Raw genomic sequence first — 27,124 nt, 5'->3', positions numbered from 1 at the left:
CTGGCAATGTAAGGACAATGCTGTTGAATGCTTTTGTATGGCTGTAGGCTGTAATTGCTTTTAGTTTAGTTTTTGCTTCAATTTACAAACAAACTAAACTTCTCATCACCTTGTTCTTATTATGGTGACTTCTTTTCATTGTTTCTTTCTTCTCCTTTTCACAATTCTCCATTGCTGCTTGCCAGGCTAAGATCATAGTGAGATCAGTTACAATTCAGCTACAGTAATAACTAATGTTTGGCTGCATGTGGGATGGATTAAACCTAAACAAACAAACAAACAAACAAACAAAAACCCCAAAACATATATCTGCTGGCGCCTGTGAGTGTCTCTGCACTGCCCGCAGCTATCAAATTGATTCAATGCTTCCCTAAAAGTACACACTCTGCGGATTAACATATCTAAATTTCCAATCAGCCAAACAGGTACAATATACAAGGGCATCCATTAAAAAAAAATTAAATCATCACTCATTCACATGCTACTAAACAGCTTGCTTCTTATTTGGTAAGAACATCAGATCATTGTAATAAAAAACAGAATTACCATCCTTTGTTCTGCTATTGCTTTGTTGTGCATGACACATATTTCTGGAGAGGAGTTCCCCTCATAAAAATTTTGGAGAGACTTATGAACACTAATTGGACCAAATGAAAATGACAATATATACAGATTTTTTGATATTGAAAGCACCATCCTGTCACTTGATGGGACTGGCTGTCAGATTTGTGGCATATACAATCTAGCTAGCTTGGGTTACTTCTGGGGCTTGCAGATTTTAGGGAGTGTGAAAACACTTCTCTAGTGACAACCTTTTGAATAGCTCCAGCACCACAGCCAAGCACTAACTGGTTGAGCAGTACCTTTTTTTTTTTTTTTTTCCTAAAGTGTAATTTGTAAAATGATACATTTATTTGAAACATTCCTGCCAGTTCCTCTTAGTTTTTTCAATTACTGTCAGGCCTCTCTCAAATCTGAATTCCTTGTGCAGAAAGTTGGCAAAAGTCACAAAGGAGGAGGGTTGAGGTGTGATAATATCTGATGTCTGTTTGTTCCTGTGTTTAAGATACATAAGCCTGGGCTGGAAACTACAGAGTATATCGAGGAGGGAGCAAGTGAAACTGTGGAGTGTCTTTGCCTGAGTATCTACTTTGCTGGGTAAGTCATCTGATATTACTCCTGACTTAAATTAAACAAAATGGTTGTTGTCCTTGCCTAAGACTACACCAAATAGTTTAATTAAGTTGGAAAAAAAAACAAAAAAACAAAAAAAACAAAAAACACTTTAGCATATACAGCAATGTTAATTTAAAAGGATGTTGAAATATCTAAAGCTGGGTTCAGAATGTTGCAACTAATATTTCATTTTACTTTTCAGTCATCATGCATACTGGGATTGTTTTTTTTATCCTTGCCCTGACTGTTCAACATGTTTCTGGTATGGCATTATACTACATTACTTAATCATCTAACTCTACGGCTTGCCCTCCTGCCTCCAGTCACTAAAATGATGGTTGACACAATTACACATCATAGTAGCTTACCTAGTCTATCATTTTTTGATTGCGGTGATAATGGTAATACTGGAACAGCATTACCATCATCACACATCATGCATCATCATTAGCATCATCACATCACATCACATCAATTTCACTTTCTCTGTGCAGGTTATGCGCCCAGAAGCTGCAAACAATTAAAAGATGACTTCAATGTTCATACAGGTACACATCACCTCATTAGTATTTTGTTATTGTGTTGTGTTGTTATTTGTGTGTTCTTCATCAGGTCAGCTGTCACTTTTTATCTGACATTTCACTTCACAAAATATTGCATATGCATCTGCCTATTCACTGCCTCAGATGGGTTGTACACCCTGACCACAGCTGATGGCGCAGTCTACCAGACCTTCTGTGACATGACCACTGCAGGTGGCGGCTGGACCCTGGTGGCCAGCGTTCATGAGAACAACTTGTATGGTAAATGTACAGTGGGTGACCGCTGGTCTAGCCAGCAGGGTGACGATCCCAGATGGCCAGAGGGTGATGGAAACTGGGCCAACAGAAATGTCTTTGGAACAGCAGAGGGTGCCACCTCTGATGACTTCAAGGTATGGTAGATGTTTTCTGATCAAATAATGATGTGATTTTCTGATTTCATTTGTTGTTGATTGTTAAAGAGTAGATGTGAAGAGAAGTGGCTTAATTTCTTCCATTTTTTCCCAGAATCCTGGTTACTACGACATACGAGCAGAAGATGTATCAGTGTGGCATGTCCCCAACAACTCCCCACTATTCAACTGGTGAAATGCAGCTATCTTGCGATACCACACAAATACACGCTTCTTAGTTGCACAAGGCGGGAACCTCTTCACACTCTTTAATGTAGGATCTACAGTGCATCAATACAGTCTCCACTTTTGTTTAATCTTAAATGAACTGTTGAGCTGACTTGTAACTTGTCTAGTTTTTTCATACTCTTTTCTAACTTGTCAGAAATTCTTTTAACTGGCTCAATAGACATTAGTTGAAATAATGTTTTGACACATGAACAACAGGAGAGTAGGAATTTAACCTGGGGCACTGCTGTACTGTAATAAGGTATGTGTTCCACTAGGTGAGCCACCAGGGCACCCACAAATAAAACATTATTATGTTAACAATTTGGTTTGATTGCGATGATTACACACATTGACACAATCAAATCTGTTTTATGAACATATCATGAATGAGACAATAGATTTAATTATATGTAATTTTACGCAGCCAAAGCTTCTTTGTTTGATGAAGAAAAATAATCCAACTTTTGTCTTTTTTTTTTTTTTTTTTTTTTTTTTTAATGTAAAGCGTTTCCAAGTGAAATTCAATGTAGGAGGTTGTATTACCAACAATGGACCATCCATCCCCATCATATATGATCATGGAAGTAGAGCAACCACAACACACTTTTATGGGCCCTCTGCAAGAAGTACGGGATTTTAAAATAATGGATTTTCTATGTGGCACATATGTGGTGGGCTTGATTTCAGCTATGGAGTTCAAGCAGCATTACTGAACTTTACGCCTTACATTGTATATTTAACGGTCTTCCTTCTCCTTCAGCCCAGTTTGACGCAGGCTACATCACCTTCAGAGCTATCAACACAGAACGTGCTGCCACTGCCATCTGCTCCGGGACCAAACCAAAGGGATGTCACATTGAACATGTGAGAATTAATATGCACCACTACTTCATCACTGCAATTCAATAATGCCAGAAATTATGACAAAGTAGTATATATTTTTGTGGTATGTCACCGTGTGTGCATGCGTTTGTGAATTAAACTCTACTTCTGTCCAGAAATTGTTAAATGCAATATGATTATTAAATTAGGGTGAGGATACAAGGATTATGATTACTCAGGTACTAATGTAAGACAATGAAATGTCTTAACAAACATATCAACACCAGATTCTGTATGTGTACTTTAATAGTTTTGCATTGGTGGAGGAGGACATTTCCCTGAGGCGCGGCCAAGACAATGTGGAGACTTCACCTCCTTTGACTGGAATGGCTATGGGAGCCACAATTCTTGGAGTGCATCAAGGCAAATCACTGAGGCAGCTGTGTTCCTCTTCTATCGCTGATTTTGTTTCTAAAAATCATGTTTATTTTAAAACAGTTTGACTATCTTGTTTCTAGCTAAACATTACCACCAATCAGCACAAATAATCTTCTTTGATTTACATCATTTTTTAGTAATTAAGCTATACTATCTGATCTATCTGTATCTATCTGTAAAATTGGTGAATCCAGTCATGTAAAATCAACAGTCTTGAGGTTACTTCAACAGCAACAATTAAAAGCACTGAGAAAATTTCATCTTGATTTTATTGTGTCCAGTCTATTTGTGCATTCACCCAACATGATTTATTCTAGCAGATGTTACACTCAGTACTGTGTAGCCAGCATTGGTTCAGTGTAATGTAATGTGGACAACAGAACATGAATTGCTGTGAATCATTTGGCTAGTATGCTAAGCCTTTAGACAGTGGACATTATGCCATTTGGCTTTCATGACCTTTTTGCTGGATTGGATATGGATTCATTTGGTATTCTCTGGATTAATGTTAATGACAGAGGCACTGGCTACATTTACATGCACAAAATTATTTGAGTTATTCCCATACATTGCACCTGTCTGATTTCTGAAATGCCATTTACATCCATCCATCCATTGTCCAAACCGCTTATCTTCACAAGGGTCACGGGGGGTTGCTGGAGACTATCCCAGCGCTCATTGGGCGGAAGGCAGGGAAACACCCTGAACAGGTCGCCAGTCCATCGCAGGGCAGACAGACAAACAATGACATTCACCCACACAGTCAGGCCTAGGGGGAATTTAGCATCTCCAATTCACCTAACCTGCATGTCTTTGGACTGTGGGAGGAAACCGGAGTGCCCTTACTTGGATTTATGAATGGCTTTTTACAGCTGTGCATGTGCAAGGAAAAACAGTGTGTAATAGAATTGAATAGGATTGATGCTGTAGGAGTCCCGGTTTTGATGACATGCGTCAAGTTTGAATGTTCATGATTCAGATTTCAGAGTTTTTGATCGCACATTAGTTTGGTAGGCCTAAATGTAGGCTTGAATAACTGGAAACCACAACTTATGTAACGGATTAGGAATGGTGGACTCAAAAGGCAGAGAAATGAGAAGTGGAGGAAGCTGAACAGTTCAGAGAATGTTTATTTCTACTTAAGGTGCAGGATGATGAGCCAGGCTAAGGGAATGGTTACTGAATCAACAATCTGGCGAGGTCTGGTTGTTAGAGGCAGCCTCTTGTAGTGCAGAGTTGATGAGTTGATGACAGACAGCTGAACAGGCTGGAGACCCAACGCCTGCACACCAGCCCTGCGCTCCAATACCCATACTACCATACTATTTAGTAGGCAAAAAAAAAAAAAAAAAAAAAAAGAATTATTATGTCCCAATACATAATATTTCAGATGCAGTATACCAAGAGTACCAGGATGTTCTACTACATCCGGTCAGATTTCGCAGTATGCATTTCAGCATGCTTCTCTGGCCATTCTGACCCACAATCCTTTGCACAGTGGACGTTACGTTACACTGACTGAGTTGCGTGTACAGACCACGCCCACATACGGAAGACATCAAGACACACATATCGCACAAAACTCGCTCAATGATAGCAGCAGCAACAGGAAGACAGAAGATAAGAAATATGACAGAGGACAGCGCAGTATGAAACAGCACCGGCATTTTGACAACAACATTCAAATGTGGCGCTATGGACAGCGGTGGAAGTGAGCAAGAGGGTCAGACTTCAGGGATGATGTATGTAGTGTGTCCCAATAGTATGCATATGCATGCATATTGCATACTTCACTACATACTTTGTAAGGGCAGCTGCAGTACATACTAAAACTAAAAAGTAGAAGTATGCGATTTGGAACGCAGGACAGGCCCCAATCCTGCAATCAAGCACACACAAACACACAGAAGACAAGAGACAAGCTATGGGGCAGAGGGTATGACAACTTAGAGTCACATTTCTACCTTATAAACTAGCTGACTAGTGACATATAAATTTGCTTTTGTTCCTTTTACAATTTTCTAGCATGGATTACTGTTTTTTACGATTACTCCAACATGAAAAACATCAAGGATAGCTTCAATGAGCTCCTGTCAAGTTAGTTTTTTGTGGTGAACAGTGATAAGATGAAGACGGGCATTTCACATATCCACCTGAGTGGTTAAGGTGATGGAGAGGAAATCCACTGGGGTCTCCCCATGCAGGTTCAAATTTCCACTGAAAGCTTACACAGCAGTTCTAACAAACACTCAAAGGGACTTCCTTCTGTGATGATTTGGATTATTCCGCTCAGCTGCTCAGACAAAACAACATTGTCGACAAAACAACACTGCCATAATTATACTTATACTATCCGCATATTTAACTCATCTCATTGCACAAGTTAGATAACAGCTGTACTTGGTTTCCAACGATGTTGAGACAACCACAGCAAGTGAAAAGAGATTGTGCTGCACCGCAAATGACTTCTGCAACCAAGATGGCACAGTCAGCTAACTGTTGCTAGCCTAGTGCAGCAGCTTGAGAAAAACAAAACAAACAAACAAAAAAAAACAACACAGTGATGAGCTGGTCGACCAAGCGTTGAAACTGGAACAGCTCGAAAGGCTAACGCAGCCTTAACAGTCAAAGCAGAAGACCTAGAAAATAAGTCCAGATGCCAGAATCTGAGAATAGTTGGCTTACCAGTTTTTTCCAAAACCACCAGAATTAGACAGAGCACACAGAACGCTCGCTCCAAAGCCAGCTCAAGGCGAACGTCCCCGGGACATCATAGTGAAATTCCACTGCTTTCAGGATAAGGAGCGGGTGCTCCGTTGGGCAAGATCACGCCAGGAAGACATAGATTTCAACGGCCACAAGATATGAGGAACACTTGGTAAAAAGGAAGACATGATTAATCATTTATGTGGGAGCTTCCTCTGCTGAGTGTTAGTTTAGGTTATTTGTTACTTAGTTGCTCACTGGGAGCAGGGGCGCCGTATATGGGGGAAAAGTTAGGACAATTCCAAGGGCCCTTGCCTGACAGAGGCCCCAAAAAATAGGTAAAAACTAATATAAAATGATTAAACCATCATCGAGTAAATATATATATATTTCAAATATAATACTACCATTATGATCTCTTTGTTTGTTGTGTTACTTGTGTTTGGCAGTAAAAGTTAAAAATCCCCATTGACCACAAAGTAAACATCCATACTGACCGTCTTGTGGAGGAAAAAGCGGTGTGTCAATTGTCAAACCAATCAGACTTCGCTGTTTTTCGTAATTTATTAACATGCATGGAGAGTCCGCCCAACTACACTTCAGCTACACAAGTCCGGATGGCAGAGTGGTTAGTGTCTCCACCTTCCATGCAGGAGAGCGGGGTTCAGTTACCTACCCGGATGAGAGGGCAGCACTACTTTGTTGTTAACCATGACAATGAAGTAATTCTTATTATTCTGCCTGTCATTGGCCTTGTTCTAACTTTATTGGGAGATATATATAATTATACCAATCGATTCAGATTTAAACAAGGATTTGTGTGGTATACTTTGTATACATATGTACACTATATTACCAAAAGTACTCGCTCACCCATTCAAATGATCAGAATCAGATGCTGAAGCGCATAGTGCAAAGAGGTCGCCGACTTTCTGCACAGTCAATTGCTACAGAGCTACAAACTTCATGTGACCTTCAGATTAGCCCAAGTACAGTACGCAGAGAGCTTCATGGAATGGGTTTCCATGGCCGAGCAGCTGCAGCCAAGCCACACATCACCAAGTGCAATGCAAAGCGTCGGATGCAATGGTGTAAAGCACGCCGCCACTGGCCTCTAGAGCAGTGGAGACGCGTTCTCTGGAGTGATGAATCACGCTTTTCCATCTGGCAATCTGATGGACGAGTCTGGGTTTGGAGGTTGCCAGGAGAACGGTACATTTCAGACTGCATTGTGCCGACTGTGAAATTTGGTGGAGGAGGAATTATGGTGTGGGGTTGTTTTTCAGGAGCTGGGCTTGGCCCCTTAGTTCCAGTGAAAGGAACTTTGAATGCTTCAGGATACCAAAACATTTTGGACAATTCCATGCTCCCAACCTTGTGGGAACAGTTTGGAGCGGGCCCCTTCCTCTTCCAACATGACTGTGCACCAGTGCACAAAGCAAGGTCCATAAAGACATGGATGACAGAGTCTGGTGTGGATGAACTTGACTGGCCTGCACAGAGTCCTGACCTGAACCCGATAGAACACCTTTGGGATGAATTAGAGCGGAGACTGAGAGCCAGGCCTTCTCGACCAACATCAGTGTGTGACCTCACCAATGCGCTTTTGGAAGAATGGTCAAAAATTCCTATAAACACTCTCCTCAACCTTGTGGACAGTCTTCCCAGAAGAGTTGAAGCTGTAATAGCTGCAAAAGGTGGACCGACATCATATTGAACTCTATGGGTTAGGAATGGGATGGCACTTCAGTTCATAGTATGAGTAAAGGCAGGTGAGCGAATACTTATAGTAATTATAGAATAGAATACTTATGGTAATATAGTGTATATGTATTTATAGTTCAAATTCAGATATCACGGAAATAGAATGTTTGGCCAGTAGTTTGGGACTCTCACCCCCCTGCTTTGCAGTAGGAACAGAGGAGAAAATTTCTGGTGCATGCAGACTGAGTGACTGCTCTCAATACAATCAGAGAAATGTTTATATTTTCTGGAAATCAGAGGATTAAATTGTAATGACCAGCCACATATATGTATTTTTTCACCCCAAATCCAGTGCCACCACCTGTGAGTCTATAGTTTTGGAGATAAATTAGACCTGCATGGGACTACAAGGGAGACAGTGAGCAGTAACCAAGTAACTGTCATGTTGTTCTTTTCACAAATATGGGAATGATAGTCAAAAATATCATTAAAATGGATAGTTTTATATAAAACAGCATCAAAATTTTTCGCCGGCCTGTTGGCCGGCTATACAAAGGCCCAATAAGATTTCTTTTCATGGGGCCCAAAATCCCTGGCAGTGTGCAAAGCAGTAATCAGAGCAAAGGGTGGCTATTTTGAAGAAACTAGAATATAAAACATGTTTTCAGTTATTTCACCTTTTTTTGTTAAGTACATAACTCCACATGTGTTCATTCATAGTTTTGATTCCTTCAGTTAGAATCTACAATGTAAATAGTCATGAAAATAAAGAAAACGCATTGAATGAGAAGGTGTGTCCAAACTTTTGGCCTTTATTGTGTATATATCTATATATCTATATCTATATCTATATCTATATATATCTATATATATATATATATATATTTTAAAAGATCGATCTGATTTGGGCGTACAGATCTATCCATGGGAATTTAAATGAAAATCAATTCAAAATCGGAGGATCGATCTTTTCAACACAGGTCTAGTTATTACTATCAGAGGGAGGTGTCTCTGGCTCGCATGGCAGTGCTAGGTACCTGGAGTCGAATACACCCATCACGCCCACCGCCATAGAGCCAAGCTCCGTGGTGGGGGCAGCAGGCAAACATGACGGATCCCCCGCCATGTTTGCCTGCTGCACTTGCAAATCTACAATGGCACTGTTTCACCTCTTTCACTACATCTGCAAAGGTTTTCTCTTGTAGTCGGAATATTTTCGCTGGTGGTTTGCGAGGACAAATCACACACACTGTGCGGAACAGAGTTGCCAGATCTGTAAGACACAAGCAGCCAAACAGCAACTCAAAACCAGCCCAAAACCCGCCCAACCGGGTATAAAAACAGCCCAAAAATCAGCCCAATACCAGAACTCAAAATATGCTCATAAAAATTCATATATGTTGCTTTTAAAGTCCAATATCATTGCTATAATTGCAAAATGCACTATAATATCTATAAAATAACACCATAAACATTAAAGGCAACTTCCCAAAACAATTCTTTCACCTATTTACTTTACAGTATATCGGAACTTAAAATATAATATGGGATACCTTACTTCAGCTCAGACATTCACAATGTTTTAGTCATATACTTACAGCAAATACATATGTAATAGGCTATGTATTTACTGTTATACCTTATTTCAACTTGAACACCGTATCCTGTTAATTTAGAACATTTTAATAATTTACTTATAATATATAGCGTATGTGTGTGTAGGTAGGACATGTAAATATGTGTAAATTGGCTATGTTATGAATGAAAATCATTTCAGCTCACCTGTTACACTGCTGGCTGTCTCCAACATAAAAAAAAAGGAACAGGAAAAAAACACGAAATATTTACATCGTTGTCCAGTTTCTTCTTATACATTTTGAGATCCCTCGCCCTGGTCCCTGTCATACATAACTCTACTGAACAAGGCCAGCATCTCTCTGGTGGGCTCGAACTCGTGGCAGCAGATTCCATGCCTCTGCATGAAAGCTCGAATGCGAAGAATGTTCATCAGAAGGCCGTCATTCATTCTGTTGCGCAGTTTACTCTTAATAAAGTGCAATTCCGAGAATGTGCGCTCCACAGCTGCGTTGCTGAATGGCAATGCCAGAAGAGAGAGCGCAAACGACCCAAGCTCAGCAAAGTCCTTCTCACCGGCAGCATCCACATGACTTTTCACCTCAATCCAGAACTGTTCGGTTTTGATGTCCTCTGTATTCTGCCACGGAAGCGTGTCTAGCACTCGCCACTGTTGCTCAAGTTTGCAGAGGTCCCCACATCAGTACTCTCATCAATGATTAAAGAGTACAATTCTTCTCCAATATCCTTCAGAAGCTCATGCTGCATGTCTGGGCCGATTACGTTTTGTATGAGTGCAGAGCATTTTGTCCGGTGTAGTTTAATTTCCTTCTGTGCAATTTCACCAACGAGCTCTCCTAGGTGATCCACAGTCAAAATGCTTGAATGGCAAGCAATGTGTGCTGCTAATTTAAGCTCAGCAACCTTAACGGAGTGGTCAAATTTCGCTGTCGTTATGCCACTGTCAAACAATGTGCGCATCTGACGGCTAGAGAAGGGAGCGGCATTTTTTATGTGTTTCTGTGTTTTGCTGTGGTGTTGGAGATCGCTGTGGTGTGCGCGAATCTCACATTTGCAGTATCGACAAAAAGCTTTGTTATCATCCCCAGGTACACGTCCTATCCATTCTTTAAGTCTGTCCTCATTTTCCCATTCTTTTGTGTATTTCCTCTTGTATTTTGCCCACTTACTGGGCGTCATTTTCTTCTTGGCTTCGTTTGGTGCTAGCTAGCAATTTCGCCACTTCAAAGCACGTGACAGGCACTGGGCGCGAGTGGAGCTGATGATGTGATTGGACATGTGCTGCGTTGGCGTCACACAGCATTGGCATATTATTTGTCCGTGGAGCATGTGACATACGTGGATAGTTTATATGCTGATCTGATCCAGAGTCAGTTTGACAGGATTTGGGTATAAGCATTAGTCATTCAAAATATGAATATCTTTATTCATAGGCATTATTTATCATCTGTATGCCATGGGTCTGCCCAAGCCCAACCCGCGGACAAAATTTGTTACCCACGGCAACACTTAAAAAGTAACCGAATTTGGCGGAAAAAACGCGGACTTGGCAACCCTGGTGCGGAAGTCCATTCTTTCCAGCCAGTGCTGTCGGTGGCGTGTGATTCCATGAAGTTATTTTCTGAAGTTACGTGAGAACATCACAAATAAGGCGAGTGCAACATAGATCAAAATAAAAGCCCTGCTTAACTTCTGACCAATGCCAACAAGGTCACACTCGGTCGCATAGTGCCTTTATTTTATTTTATTATTTTATTTTATTTTTACACAGAGGCCAATAACATAACCTAACTCAGGGGTTAAATGGGACACTGGGTCGGGAACCGGAACCCAGAATTTTTTTTTTTGTCTGGCCTAACCATGTTCTTCCTGAATGCTTCCCTTCTGTCCTTGTGTACTGCCCTTGCAGTACGTTCACTTTAGTGATGGGAATTCCGGCTCTTTTTAGAGAACCGGCTCTTTTGGCTCGGCTCACTAAAAAGAGTCGGCTCTTTCGGCTCCCAAGCGGCTCTTCAGATTTTTTGTTGCTTAAATTAATTTATTACCAACAATAATGTAAAATTATGCGCAAAATGAATTACTAATGTAAAAAAACATGCATTGTGTTTTTTTTTTTATTATTATTTATATATGTTTATGATATAAATATGCCTTTATTTATTCACTCTACATAGTGCTACAAAACATATATTATAAAATACAAAAACAAATTTAACTATTTACAGTTGAATTGAATTGCTGTACACACTGCAGCAGCAGCAGCAGCAGCAGCAGCAGCAGTAGACACACTTCACCTTCATCAATATCAGGTTCAACTGCTTGTGTTTTTTCTTCCTATTGCACTGATGGGTGGACAGTTGTCATGTGCCTGTGCAGGTTGTTAGTGGAGCGGCTCGATAAGAGATTTTTTTCTTGCAGATTCTACACTCTGCCTTTGTATTGTCAATAAAACTGAACTGGGTCCAGATTTTACTCCTTTTCCTGCTGTCACTCATTTTCTTAACTCCGCCTTTCCAGCGCGTTCATGTTGTCTCTCCTGGCCCCTCGCTCTCTTTCTCTCTCGTCTCCCTCCCTCCTGTTCTCCTGTTCGTGTGTGTGGGTGTGTGTAACTGCCGGTCCGGGGTGAAGCGCTCAGCGCAGACAGACGGCACCCCACATCTTGACCAATCACGTGCGGCTTTCGCAAAAAAATAACCAATCGGCTCCCAAAAAAAAAAAAAAAAAAAAAAAAGGCTCCCAATCAGGAGCCGGCTCCCGTCGTTCACTTCAAAGAGCCGGCTCTTAGAGCCGGTTCGTTCGTGACCGACCCATCACTAGTTCACTTATGCATAGCTAGACAGCCAGATAACACTGAAAAGTCCTCCAATAAAACACACGGCTCACTAAAGACTTTCTTCATTCACTTGAATGTGTATCTTTTCTTTACTTTTCTTTGCTTTGTAAAACTGCAAGATTACAGAAATAAAAATATAAATTGGTATGGTACACAAGCATTCTGAATTGCATACAAACATACAATCACTTAAATATTATTAAACAAGCACTCTACTGTATGACAAAACACCTTAGCTCCAGTAATAGCTATTAGTTCAAAGCTAATCAAACAATAGAGATAGCTGCTACTAGCTAGCAGCGCACCTGGTTCTCTAAGCAGCTAAACAGCTAACATCATGACATTTGGTCACATTCACAAAAACACAATATTCTATACACACTACTTACAGACACATGGTCTCCAAGGCAAAAGCATGTCAGAAATCATGTCCAAACAACATGGACATAGCTGTGCGCATGGTCACTGTCTGAGCTCAACTGAAATCTGAGCTTAACTGCAGACATAACTTTCACCAGTAGGTGGCATGACAGAACACAGAAAGATGCCGAAAATTAACTCTTTATACACTTGTGTATTATAAAGCTCAGTTTTGTAACCTTTTCAGCTTTTTACTTATTTTTCAACTTATTTTAACTTAAAGGCAGCACACCTTGTATTAGCACCCCTATTGGCCTGTTATACGGATTCTCAATAATAATAATAATACTACTACTACTAATAATAATAATAATAATAATAATAATAATGTTATATCTATCTATCTATCTATCTATCTATCTATATCTATATCTATATATATATATATATAGGTATATATATATATATATATATATATATATATATATATATATATATATATACACTATATTACCAAAAGTATTCGCTCACCTGCCTTTACTCATACTATGAACTGAAGTGCCATCCCATTCCTAACCCATAGAGTTCAATATGATGTCGGTCCACCTTTTGCAGCTATTACAGCTTCAACTCTTCTGGGAAGACTGTCCACAAGGTTGAGGAGAGTGTTTATAGGAATTTTTGACCATTCTTCCAAAAGCGCATTGGTGAGGTCACACACTGATGTTGGTCGAGAAGGCCTGGCTCTCAGTCTCCGCTCTAATTCATCCAAAAGGTGTTCTATCGGGTTCAGGTCAGGACTCTGTGCAGGCCAGTCAAGTTCATCCACACCAGACTCTGTCATCCATGTCTTTATGGACCTTGCTTTGTGCACTGGTGCACAGTCATGTTGGAAGAGGAAGGGGCCCGCTCCAAACTGTTCCCACAAGGTTGGGAGCATGGAATTGTCCAAAATGTTTTGGTATCCTGAAGCATTCAAAGTTCCTTTCACTGGAACTAAGGGGCCAAGCCCAGCTCCTGAAAAACAACCCCACACCATAATTCCTCCTCCACCAAATTTCACAGTCGGCACAATGCAGTCTGAAATGTACCGTTCTCCTGGCAACCTCCAAACCCAGACTCGTCCATCAGATTGCCAGATGGAAAAGCGTGATTCATCACTCCAGAGAACGCGTCTCCACTGCTCTAGAGGCCAGTGGCGGCGTGCTTTACACCATTGCATCCGACGCTTTGCATTGCACTTGGTGATGTGTGGCTTGGCTGCAGCTGCTCGGCCATGGAAACCCATTCCATGAAGCTCTCTGCGTACTGTACTTGGGCTAATCTGAAGGTCACATGAAGTTTGTAGCTCTGTAGCAATTGACTGTGCAGAAAGTCGGCGACCTCTTTGCACTATGCGCTTCAGCATCCGCTGACCCCTCTCCGTCACTTTACGTGGCCTACCACTTCGTGGCTGAGTTGCTGTTGTTCCCAAACGCTTCCATTTTGTTATAATAGAGCTGACAGTTGACTGTGGAATATTTAGGAGCGAGGAAATTTCACGACTGGATTTGTTGCACAGGTGGCATCCTATGACAGTTCCACGCTGGAATTCACTGAGCTCCTGAGAGCGGCCCATTCTTTCACAAATGTCTTGTTTCACAGTCTGCATGCCTGAGTGCTTGATTTTATACACCTGTGGCCAGGCCAAGTGATTAGGACACCTGATTCTGATCATTTGAATGGGTGAGCGAATACTTTTGGTAATATAGTGTATATATATATATATATATAAAAACTTTAGATAATGACAGCTCCCTTTTGAAATTAGCAGTTCTTGAACCCCTGGATATTATTTAAGCTGCAAGTATACTCTTCCAGCTAGGGAAATGTTACATTTTGAGTCTAGACCAACTGATAAGAACCTTCGTCTCTGGACCTGTCACAACCAAACAGTTATTTTACATCACTGAGGGAAGCCTACTAACACAGAAACCCTTATAATTGAGAGAGATATTTACTTGAAATGCAGATGATTAGCTTCATTTAGTATTTGCAGAAACTAACAGCTAAGAGTTACAAAAGTTAGTTATGCAAGTTATGCAGTTCTAAATGCAAAAATACAACAGATATCTCAGTCATCAAATTATTCTATCCACCCTATTCTAGTAGTTCTGCCATAACTTTCTTGGATTTACTAAAAGTAACAAGAGTCCCAGTTGATGATGGATGATGAGTGCTGGTGTTGTCCCACCCAGGGGGCCTCCAGCTCACACAGTGTTGCTTGAGATCCACGCAGGAGTTTAGCCTAATAGATTAGCTGTTGTTGCAGTCTCTCCTGTCCTGTATCAGACTGCCATTGAGATTCCTCAGTCAGAGTGATGCAGGGTTTCCAGGCAGTTGAAGAAGTGCATGCTCTCTAAAACCTGGAGGTTTTATACTGTTCTCCGACAGCTGTCCCTGGTAGACATCCTGCCTTAATTCTTTCTTGTACACAGACAGACCAGGTGGGGCTGATGCCATGATCAGGCAGCTAACTTGTGAATAGTTGTGTAGTGCAAAACTATGTGGTTTGATCAGGTCATGTTCTCTTTGCCCAAAGGCAAAACCAGGACATGAACCAAAATTAACCACTGGGTCAATTCCATGTCATTTCACCAAATTTTCAGGACATCCACAGCTCCAGCTGGACACTGGAGGTATTTGTAGGAAGAATCAGTGTCACATTAGACAGGACAAGGACACAGTACCCAGTGTAGTAAACCATACAGGGACTGCTGAGACTGTAACTACCAAATCTGGTCAAGCAGTTGTCAGGCCAAAGTCCCTGAACCATTACAGGCAGAGCTGTGGTAAAAGATGTGAAACAAGGGCAGAGGGGAAAAAAGGGAAGTTGGAGAGAAATTGTGAATTTTTTTTTTTTTTCATAGTATTGTTTTGCCATGTCACTTTTATTTACAAGACTGATAAGGAACAAACCCTTAGCTGATAACACTGTTTACTGTTAACAGATGATACAAAGGAAGTTACATTGTATATGGTTATGTGATGTTATTGAAGTTATACTGTTGAAAAAGGGATTATACTTCAAAGTAAAAGAAAGGGGACATAACAAAAGTATTGTTATATGGCGCTTGTTTACACATGGACTTATTAGAATGATACACTTGCAAAGAGTAGCTGACAAGAGTGTTTGTTATGCCTTGTATATGTGAAGGTGTGATGAGTTCAATAAATAGTGTAAACAGCTGAAATTTTTTAATTGTCCATTCAGAATAGTCCAGAGACAGGACAGAATGAAACTGTACCTAACAGTGTTTGGCGTAAACACTATGGAAATTTGGAAGTGAAAACCCGAACTGTATGAATGTGCAGCTTAAGAGATTTGGTAAAAAGTTCATGAAAATGTTGATGCTGTGACAAATAAATGCATTTCTGATGCAATGGTCATATTTTAGATTAATAATGAACAAATAATAAACAATAAATGAATATAAGACATAGAAGCAAGCTACAATGGTCTAATATTGAGAATATTAGACCATTGTAGCTTGCTTCTATGTCTTATATTCATTCTGTCCTGTCTCTGGACTATTCTGAATGAATTAAAAAAATTCAGCTGTTTACACTATTTATTGAACTCATCACACCTTCACATACATGGCATAACAAACACTGTCGTCAGCTACTCTTTGCAAGTGTGTCATTCTAATAAATCCATGTGTAAACAAGCGCCATATAACAATACTTTTGTTGTCCCTTTTCTTTTACTTTGATGTATAATCCCTTATTCAACAGTATAACTTCAATAACATCACATAACCATATATAATGTAACTTCCTTTGTATCATCTGTTAACAGTAAACAGTGTTATCAGCTAAGGGTTTGTTCCTTATCAGTCTTGTAAATAAAAGTGACATGGCAAAACAATATTACGAAAAATAACAAAAATTTCACAATTTCTCTCCAACTTCCCTTTTTTCCCCTCTGCCCTTGTTTCACATCTTTTACCACAGCTCTGCCTGTAATGGTTCAGGGACTTTGGCCTGACAACTGCTTGACCAGATTTGGTAGTTACAGTCTCAGGAGTCCCTGTATGGTTTACCACACTGGGTACTGTGTCCTTGTCCCGTCTAAGGTGACACTGATTCCTCCTACAAATGCCTCCAGTGTCCAGCTGTACTGTGTAGGACTTGTGGTCCATGGGATTCAATGCTGGAGCCTTCCTCCAGACCGTGTTGGGTTCAAAAGGCTGTACTGTAACACGGCCTGTCTGTTTCAGTGTTTCCATGTCCTTGGCTGTCCTCATTTGCCTGTCAGTCTCTTCTTGTGTTGTAGTAGGAGCTGTCCTTAACAAAATCAAATTCTGTCGGGACCTTGGCTTCAAAGCCTACACGCAGCTCTTTAATTCCTGTGTCTGCCCCGTTTCTGATTATGCTGCTGGAGTCTGGGGGTACAGTAAACATGTCAAAAGGGATGTGACACAGGACAGAGCAATGCGCTGTTTCCTAGGGGTGCATAAACTGGCCCCTAAGCTTGCTGTGAGGGGAGACATGGGGTGGGAGCCACCTGAAGTGCGGCATAAGGCTGACATGGTGAGGCCATGCCTGAGTGTAGACTCACGAAACAGATTTTCCTATGGGATCTCTCTACAGGTAGATCCTGGACCAAGGAGCTGGAAAGTGTTTTTTATGAAGCTGGCTTACAACACATATTTAGAAACAAACTGAGGTGTAGCATTAGGCAAATTAAATCCATATTGTTTGATAACTATAAACAGAAATGGGCTGAAGAAATATGGAGAAAACCAAAGCTAAGAACTTACTGTCAGATTAAAACCAGCTACCAGTCTGAACCCTATGTCACCCTTAACCTGACCAGAAACCAGCGGTCTGTATGGGCCCAGTTCCGGTGTGGCATTTTGCCCTTGGCCCTGGAAACAGGTCGCTTCCACTCTATCCCAGAAGAGGAGAAAAAATGTTGCTTATGTGACCTAAATGAAGTTGAAAATGAAATGCATTTTCTGTTTTATTGTCCATTGTATCATGCCCTTAGAATCAATCTCTTTTGTAAGGTTTCTGGCTGTGATCTACTCTCCGATGAATCTATGTTGTCTTATTTCTTTACCAAAGAAGTGTTCCCACTCGCTAAGTATCTGTCAGACGCATTTCAGTTACGCAAGTCTACTCTTTATGTTGTGAGGTAGTGTGCCTTTACATTTAATGTAACTTGTTTTGTTTTGCCATCTTGTTTTTCTTTCTTGTTTGCAGTGTCTTGTAAGCCCATAGGGCTGGGCACCATTAATGGCGCATGACACTCTTTGAGAAAAATAAAAACTAACTAACTAACTAACTAACTAACTGTTGTATCTTTTCACCTCAGGCTGTAGAAGACTATCCCTCATTGATAGTAAGGTAAATAAGTAAGGTAGTAAGTTTGGTTCTCCTACCCAGCAGTGTTTAGTCCTTGATTGGTGAGTTGCAGTGATCCAGCATTGACAGGTATGGGTCCTGTCCTGTTGCCTTGGCTTTTATGAGAGCAGACTCTGCCATCCCATTGCTTTGTCGGTATGCAGGAGAAGTGTTTTGCTGAAACTCTCACAACTGACAGAAACCCTGGAATTCTTGGGAGGTGTATTTTTCCCCGTTATCTGAAACACTTATTTCTGGGATACCCTGTCAGACAAAGTGAGCCTTCAGCTTCTTTACAACAGCACTTAACTTTGTATCTGGCAAAAGCTGGAGTTGTAATTGACTGTGATTAGGTGGTCTGTGTTTTCATAAGTAACCAAATCTCTACCAACCTTGGCTCACAGTCTACTGTGCACCGGCATGTCACATTTTGGTATGAATGTCTTAATCTGTTCATTGATTCCCTGCCAAAGGACACATTCCGTTGCACACCTGAGGCATCCCTCCACCCCCAAGTGAGTGGAGTGAATATGGTGGGTGATCTCACTTCGGAGCGAGTCTGTGATACAAACTCTGGAATGAGTAGTAGTGCATAATATCCGTTGCTGTGTGGTTATTTTGTGGCCATTCCTTTTTAGTGTTCTTGCTCAGTGTCTGCACTATTTTGTCTTCATGGGTAGCAGAGCCGATTGCACTTAATTTCTCTTGTAAAACAGGCAGGGAGTCGACCATGTTGACTGTCTCAATCTCCACTTCCATTCACCCTGTAGTTGAGCTCTCCAGCAAATATGCTCTGCTCAAGGGGTCCACAAGCAACATGTCAGGTTCAGGTTCCAGGGACATAAGGCACATATGGCAAACATGTCATATCTCTGAAGCCTGAACAACATTCTTTGGATTCTCTTTGGTCTGCTCAACAGTTGCTTCTTTCCAATGTTTTCTAATGACATATGGTCACTCTTTACTGTTACTTTCCGACCATAAGTATAGTGACGGATAGCCAAACATTCTTTTTCGATTTGGGCATTGCCCCTGTGTCTGTGCTCTGCTCCCATAGATGCGACAGCTTCCCCTTTTTGTGGCAGTGCTGCTCCTAGTCCAGTTTCTGATGTGTCACACTGCAGTGTAAGTTCCTCTTTTAGGTTGTATCAAGTCAGTACTGGTGCATTGGCTATCCTGTCCTTGAGCCTGCAAAGGGCTTTCCCATGCATTTCTGTCCAATCCCACATTTTCGGAGTGTGTGAGCTGTCTCAGTATATTGCTGAAGTCTGATAAGTGTTGGTTGAGAGACCGTTCATATCTGTTGGTCTTGGTATGTCTTTCACTGCTCAGACCTTATCGGCGTCAACTTCCATCAGCTGTCATTAGGTGTCCTATGTATGGCACTTACTCATGTCTCAATCAGAATTTTTCAGCAGAGTTCAGCCTGATGTTCTTTTCTCTGCACTTGTTGGGTAACTGTGTCAATTTCTCATCATGGTCTTTGTTGGCCATCTCTTGTGTGTGACCTTCTCCTGTGATCAATACATCATCACCTATGATGTATATGTCTGGCAGCCCCACCAGTGCTTGTCACCTTCTGCTGGAAAATCCCCGGAGCTGGGCTGATATCCCTTGGCATCCCAAGCCAACGAAATCTGCCAAATGATGGCTGTCTCACTTCCCTTTTAGGGCACTTTTCCAGCCTCCTGAATCTATCATCAATGTCTGTTATTTCAGGCTTTTTGACCCTATAAAGGTTATATAGTAAATGATAAAATAAAAGCTCTTACGATATCGATACTGTTGGTGCTGGTACTGATTCTCAAAAGACGGCATTACGATCGGTAGTATCAGCACTTTGATTGTTTGAATAATCTGCTCATTCCTACTTTCTGGTCCAGTCATAATGCACAAGTTACATGTTATTCATTTAAACATGATGTTAAATCTTTAAAAAATCAATTAAATCGATTTTAATCAATTTCCCTTTAAATGGTTTGATTTTGATTCATAAACTCCAAAAATCGATCTTTTAATTTAACTAGTTTTTTCTTCTTTGGACGAATGGTGCAGAGAAGTAGCCTACGGTATCAACCCAGCTAGTCTCGCATGATCAGCATTTAGCACTGCATTTCACAAGATCTCGTGAGATGTTGTTACTGCCAGTAGTCAAATAACATGACTGGAGCAAGTACAGCACTGAAGGCACCGCCAGCGAGTTCAAAAGGTCATGTTTGGATGTATTTAGGATTTATCAACAAGCACGAGGAAAACAACGAGTTGGACAAAAAACAAGCGATATCAAGCATTATTACATGAGAGGGTGCTGACGTGATGCTAGTGGCCGCACCACTGTCCTGACAATAATAACGGTCAAGCACATCCTCGCATGTAATAATGCAATTATACAACTATTACCAACAAAATAAAATGTATAATCAAAATGTATTCATATTGTGGGCATTTCGCTCTCAAAATATAAAAGTTTTTTGGTAGTATTATCTCTGTTTCAGCGGAAATACATGAGATGTGACGTTAACCAGTCCTTGTCAGCAAGCCAGCTTGGGTTTATTATGTTTTCTAGACATCGCGATTTCCCATCGCGACTACTTTGCTAGCTCAATCATGTTGTAACTAGAATAGCCGCTGGAAAAAATCATTTTTTCATGGACTGATAGTTATACTCCTGCCGACTTCTCAGTCATTTTTAAGTTAACAGGTGCCGTGACAACGACTCAGCAGCACAGCTGATTTTTATCTAAAACCAACTGGTATTAACAGTTATATTTAAATATAGGCTACTGCTTTCCAGTGTTGGCGCCAGAACAAACATCTATCTTTTCATAAACTCACCGGCAGATGTTTTATTTCAGCTAGGGGTGTGTCACTCCAATTTAATATCAGCTCCGATTAATGTGGCTAAGCAGCAAAAGTAACGACAGTAAGAAGAAACATTAAGGCGGAGCAGAGTTATATAATCACCTTTTCAGGCTGTTATCAATTTACCTCTGAAATAAAGACGACAGTTTTCACAGATGTGTTGATTTATTAAATGTTCATTTCAATGTACAGATGCAAACAAATTGACAAATTAATTAAATCAATGGCCTAGATTACTCATAAAGAATAAACAAATGAATAACGATTAATAGGCTAATTAATAACTGATAACATTAACGCATTAATAACAAGAACAAAGTTATAGCCACGAATCTCTGTGGAAAATCCTAAAGGTACTGTCTGTGGTGCTGAATCCGCCTCAGCAGGTACTGTCCGTGGTGCTGAATCTGCTGAGGCATTTCATTCTCTTTATTATAGAAATTAAAGCTTCATAAAATTCACGGAGGATCTTGTTTAGCTCTTCTTTACTTACAGCTGAGAAATCGGCTGTTTGCCCGGTGTTTGTCAGCTAGTCTTGTAGACATTTGATGGCTCAAGACGATGACCAGGCTGTACCAGCTTCATTTCCTGACCTCTCCAGCTGATCCAGCTCTTCACTCGTCACTCTCGCGTATCTCGGCTTTTTCTGTTCTGTCTTGTCTTCCTCGTTCAGCCATTTATCCAAACTTAGGTCGCCAAATAAATCAAAACTGACAAAACAGTCCATTATGCAGGCTAAAAAAGTTGACACCGGCTTTTGATGCGGGTTTCGGTGAAACGTGTCATGCTGCCATGGAAACCACACACACACAATACTACGTATTGTATAATGCAAGATATGCAACGGGAAGGTAAAATACTGTGGAATTACGCCGAATCTCCGCAACCATTTAACGAGACATCACCCAGAAACACAGTCGGCACGGCTCAAACAAACAAACCTGGAGCAGGTATTGGCGAGTAAGTTACCAGCAAAGTTTCAACATGCACAGAAGATAACCAAGGCTGTTGCTATTTTTATATGCAAGGACATATGACCATACATCGTCGCTGAAAACGATGGTTTCCGAAGCCTCATTAAAACTCTGGAGTCACACATTATTTCTCAGAATGTTTTTTTTTATATATACAAGTAAAATTGTTATTTTAACTGAAATATCCCTTACTGAATCGATATCGAATCGAATCGAATCGAATCCAGTTGGGACCTTGAAATATCGAAAAGAATCGATCTGGAAAATCTGAATCAATACCCAGCCATACAATTTATAAAAACATAAATTTTGATACATTTATACCAATTCCATTATTTCATTCTCTTGTCAAGCCACTCTCTAAATATGGGAGTGGCTTGATAACAGTGAAGAGCTGGGAGGAATAGGAGGTGTGACAATTTGTTTTTTTTTTTCTCTGATTCAAAGAAATATAAACACTGAGTAAATTGCACAAAGTGTAGTTACGAAAGGAAGGAACGTACAGAAAGCTTTGTTGTGCCTTTGTCTGTGTAGCCTACTGTATCCTACAGGTAGGTGACAAGAAATCTTTCCTGAGTTTTTTTCAACAAAATGGTTGTTGTCTATCCTGTCTAAAAGTGCAGGAAGAAGAACAGTTTAATTTTGTTGAACAAATGCTAGTTTAGCATATAAAGCAGTGTAAAGTTAGACGTATGCTGAAACAGCTAAAGCTGGGTTCAGAATTTTGTAACTGATATTTACATTTATTTTAGGTCTTTTCAGTCATCATGCATACAGTGATTGTTCTCTATATCCTTGCCCTGACTGTTCATCATGTGCAAGGTATGGCATTAAACTACCACATCATCTGTCTTCCCTCCTGTTTGTAATCTCTAAAATAACGTTTGATGCAAATACACATAGTAGTAGCTTAGCTCATCTATCAGCATTAGAGTACGATGATGGTAATGCTGGAGCAGCAGGTATCACAGTTTAACTTTCTCTGTGCAGGTTCTGCACCCAGAAGCTGCAAACAGTTAAAAGATGAGTTCGGCTATGAAACAGGTTAAGTGATGTGCACATTACCTCAATAATCTTATGTTTTTGCTTTTTAACTGTCATTTTTGTGTTCTTGATGAGAACAGCTTTTTTTTTATGAGACATTTTCATGCCTCTTTCTATTCACTGCCTCAGATGGGGTGTACACCCTGACCACAACTGATGGTACGGTCTACCAGACCTTCTGTGACATGACAACTGCAGGTGGTGGCTGGACCCTGGTGGCCAGCGTTCATGAGAACAACATGTATGGTAAATGTACAGTGGGTGACCGCTGGTCTAGCCAGCAGGGTGACAATCGCAGATGGCCAGAGGGTGATGGGAACTGGGCCAACAGAAATGTCTTTGGAACAGCAGAGAGCGCCACCTCTGATGACTTCAAGGTATGGTAGATGTTTTCTGATCAAAAAATGATGTGATTTTCTGATTTCATTTGTTGTTGATTGTTAACAAATATAGTATCAATGTTTCAAGAGTAGCTGTGAAGAAAAGTTCATTTCTTCCATTTCTTTTCCAGAATCATGGTTACTATGACATACATGCAGAAGATGTGTCAGTGTGGCATGTTCCCAACAACTCGCCACTGCATAACTGGAGAAATGCAGCTATCTTGCGATACCACACAAATACGCACTTCTTACAAGGAAATGGCGGGAACCTTTTCACTCTCTTTAATGTAGGATCTACAGTACATTAACTTGTATATAACCTTAAGTGAACTGTTGAGTTGAGGTCAAACTTCCTCTGCATGATGTGTGTGTGTTTTTTTTTTTTTTTTTTTTTTTTAAAGGAGGCATATATGGAGCAGTCTTGAATAGAGAAATATTTAATTTTCAGTTTCACCTCTCAGAATGACTTAACTGGATCAAAATATCCATCGTTACCTCCACCACCCAAGGTGGATGTGGTTGTTTTCACCTTTGTCTGTCTGGCAGCAAGATAACTCATAAAACAAATGGACAGATTTTGATGAAACTTCATTGAGCGACTGGTAATGAGTGAAGGATGAGCTGAATAAGTTGTTCAGTATATGTCAAAGGTCAAGATCAAGGTCACCTAAAGGGCAAAGTTCACATTTTTGGCAATGTCTCTCTCTCTTTTGGGCAGCTGTTTCTGACTGCTCTTGTTATATTTGTAGTAGAAAAATAATGCGCCAGACAAGATGTTTTTCAGCTAAAGATCCTTTATTCTCATACAAGACCTAAGTTTGTCTCTGCAGAGCACAAGACTGAATAACAATACAAGTACATTTGTTTATATAGTCATAAATCTCTTACTATCTTTACATCGGACAACACCCTAGAGTCTGCTCTCCACCAATAAGATTTCTTCCTTCACTTGTGAAACCTCTTTGATGGGCTTTTAGCCTTATCCAATGGGTGTATTTCTCCCCCATTTCTGATGTTTGTCAGTTCAAGAGATTTATCTTTACCTGTTTTGTTATCAGTCATTTCAACAGATTCCCTTTTAACCGCTTGTTGAATAAATGACAGTATGGACACTCTCATCAATTTGTGAATTATAAGACTTATAAGATTACTCTTGTTTTGTATTTTAGGTGATGGGTTTGTTGTAGCTGATTATCTGTTACGATAATTAAGTTTTGTTTGATACAGTGCAATTTTTACGCAGCACATGTTGGCAGCATGCTAAACTTAAACACTGTACTGGCATCAGTATTGGATGCCTCACTGTTTGTTGTCGGAAGAAAGTCCTAACGTTTTGTTTTTTTCTTTGAAAAGAACTACAGGGTGGGATACAATGTAGGTAAGTGTCTTACCAACAATGGACCATCCATCCCGATCATATATGATCATGGAAATACAGCGACCACAAAGGCGTTTTATGGGCCTCGTGCACAGAGTAAGGGAATTTAAAATAATGATTTCCTATGTGGCATATGTGTGCTTTGATTTTCAACTGTGAACTTGTTAAAATACTGAGAAAATATATAGTAATGCACAACAGTAATGTGATAACATTCAGTTTGAGGTCAGGTGCTCAGCCCAGAAAACAAACAAACAAAAAAAAAAAACACAAGCATTGAGCAGTTTTATTTATGCAAGGCCTTAAACTATATATTTAAAATAATGGTCTTCCTTCTTCAGGCCAGTTTGACGCAGGCTACATCACCTTCAGAGCTATTGCCACAGCGCGTGCTGCCACTGCCATCTGCTCCGGGACCAAACCAAAGGGATGTGACATTGAATATGTGAGAATTAATTTATGATACCACTTTTTTGCAGCAGGTCTATAGTGTGGCAAATTATGACGAGAGAGAGAGAGAGAGAGAGAGAGAGAGAGAGAGAAGAAAAGAGCGTGCTAGATCAAGTTCTGATTATGTTCTGAAATCCTCAGAACTGTAAAATATTTACCAATTTAGTTTAAGAGTTATATTGATTGAAAATGAAGATTGCGCAAGAACTAATGTAAGACAATGAAATGTCTTAACACCAGCATGTTTATCTGTATTTTTATAGTTTTGCATTGGTGGAGGAGGACATTTCCCAGAGGGGCGGCCAAGACAGTGTGGAGACTTCACCTCCTTTGACTGGAGTGGCTATGGGACAAACAGGCATTGGAGTGCATCAAAGCAAATAACTGAGGCAGCCGTGTTCCTCTTCTATCGCTGATGCCACCATTTTGGAGCTATATTAACAATGCATGATTCTTTCCTGCCTCAATTCAACACATGTATTCTATTCTTGTACTGAGCGTACTGTTGTTTGGATTGTTTTTTTTTTTTTTTTGTTTTTTTTTAATTCCTGGCGATTCTAAAACTATTTCACCTTGTTTCCTGATATCTGTAAAAGTAATGCTCAACAGTTAGACTTTGAACCAAAATAATATGCCTATGGAGTGCTATGAATCAAATGAATGTAATAAACCAAGTCAGTCTGAAAATGATTCATTGTTCTGCAGCAGTTTCTGTGATCAGTGCTTCCTCCAATGACAGACAGTCAGTGTTACAGAGTATGTCTGAACTCATGGGTCTGTGCAGTGGGACACTAACAGTCTACCATTTTGGTGTGAGGAAGCTGACACGGGCTTCATGATATCCAGATTGTAACACTCAATTTTGTCCACTTGGTGTCCATGTTGAGCCATTTTAACAGCTCAAGGCTGTTACACTATTCTTCAGATGGATCAGGGGGCTATTCCATGAAAGCAGCTAAAGAAAGCTGCGCTTACGTGATATAGCCTGGCTTGAATTAGCCCCAACTGGTAGCACTTTATAATGAGTACACACTATTAAGCATTAGTTAAGCATTAATAAATACTGAATACATCATTTATAACGCATGAATCATTAGTATGTAGTTTATAAACACAGTTATAAATGTTTTACTCATCATTTATAAGCAAAGTAGTTATGGATCAGTAAACACTCAATTCATCATTTATAAAGCATGTTTCTGACATAAATACTCATTAGTATGTGGTTTATAATCACAGTTATAAATGTTTTACTCATCATTTATAAGCACAGTAGTTATGGATTAGTAAACACTCAATTCATCATTTATAAAGCATGTTTCTGACGTAAATACTCATTAGTATGTGGTTTATAATCACAGTTATAAATGTTTTACTCTTCATTAATGATTCAGCATTTCTAAGTATTACATCACTTACCCACCAGGTATTTAAGATTTGTCAGTGGTTGGTAAGATCATTTAGAAAGCCTGTGCAAATAATGAACAGTCTATTTAGATGTACATGTCTGCATGCTCCACTATTCAGACATGTACTAATGGTTAATGAGTGTGTTAGTAGATGTTTTATAAAAACCTCACAAATTCCATTTCCAATGGATGGCTTATAAACAGTTTATTATGCAGGAATTCATGAATTCAGGCAGTTGCAAAGCATTAACTACTCCTTAATTAAGCATTTCGTGTGAGCTCATCTAAAGTAGGGACTATCTATGCCTTATAAAGCATTTACAAATGTGATTTCAAGGGATCCCGCTCTCAGCACGTCATCAACGTGATGACGTGGCAGACGGCAACACTTTACTTACAGGTGTAGCAGTCAGACTGGAGAGATGGAGACAGA

The 27,124-nt window shown here is 40.1% G+C and overlaps 2 protein-coding genes across 2 annotated transcripts; both read left to right on the top strand.

The window, feature by feature from the left end:
* The first annotated feature begins 1,082 nt into the window (after positions 1–1,082).
* LOC115359225 (intelectin-like) lies at positions 1,083–3,859 on the top strand. Its single transcript, XM_030051588.1, is given in 8 exon segments — positions 1,083–1,158; positions 1,379–1,438; positions 1,671–1,724; positions 1,863–2,110; positions 2,226–2,384; positions 2,847–2,967; positions 3,102–3,205; positions 3,474–3,859. Coding segments are annotated over 7 exon segments (894 nt in total). The 5' UTR covers positions 1,083–1,158; positions 1,379–1,383; the 3' UTR covers positions 3,627–3,859.
* Positions 3,860–22,968: 19,109 nt separating this feature from the next.
* Positions 22,969–25,704, top strand: LOC115361936 (intelectin-like). Its single transcript, XM_030055658.1, has 6 exons — positions 22,969–23,071; positions 23,201–23,448; positions 23,583–23,741; positions 24,808–24,928; positions 25,174–25,277; positions 25,546–25,704. The coding sequence occupies exons 1-6, from the start codon at positions 22,969–22,971 to the stop codon at positions 25,696–25,698; spliced, it is 888 nt and encodes a 295-aa protein (XP_029911518.1). The 3' UTR covers positions 25,699–25,704.
* The last annotated feature ends 1,420 nt before the right edge of the window (positions 25,705–27,124 follow it).

The sequence above is a fragment of the Myripristis murdjan genome, chromosome 1 (genome assembly GCF_902150065.1).
Source record: "Myripristis murdjan chromosome 1, fMyrMur1.1, whole genome shotgun sequence".
Classification (NCBI taxonomy): domain Eukaryota; kingdom Metazoa; phylum Chordata; class Actinopteri; order Holocentriformes; family Holocentridae; genus Myripristis; species Myripristis murdjan.
Note: the sequence above shows the minus strand (reverse complement) of the source record. Positions and strands in the feature narration are given on the sequence as shown.

Coding starts and splice junctions, on each gene's coding strand:
- LOC115361936 (XM_030055658.1), top strand. CDS start 22,969: ATGGTAATGCTGGAGCAGCAGGTATCACAGTTTAACTTTCTCTGTGCA. Junction 23,449..23,582: donor CCACCTCTGATGACTTCAAG/GTATGGTAGATG, acceptor TTTCTTTTCCAG/AATCATGGTTACTATGACAT. Junction 23,742..24,807: donor ACCTTTTCACTCTCTTTAAT/GTAGGATCTACA, acceptor TTCTTTGAAAAG/AACTACAGGGTGGGATACAA.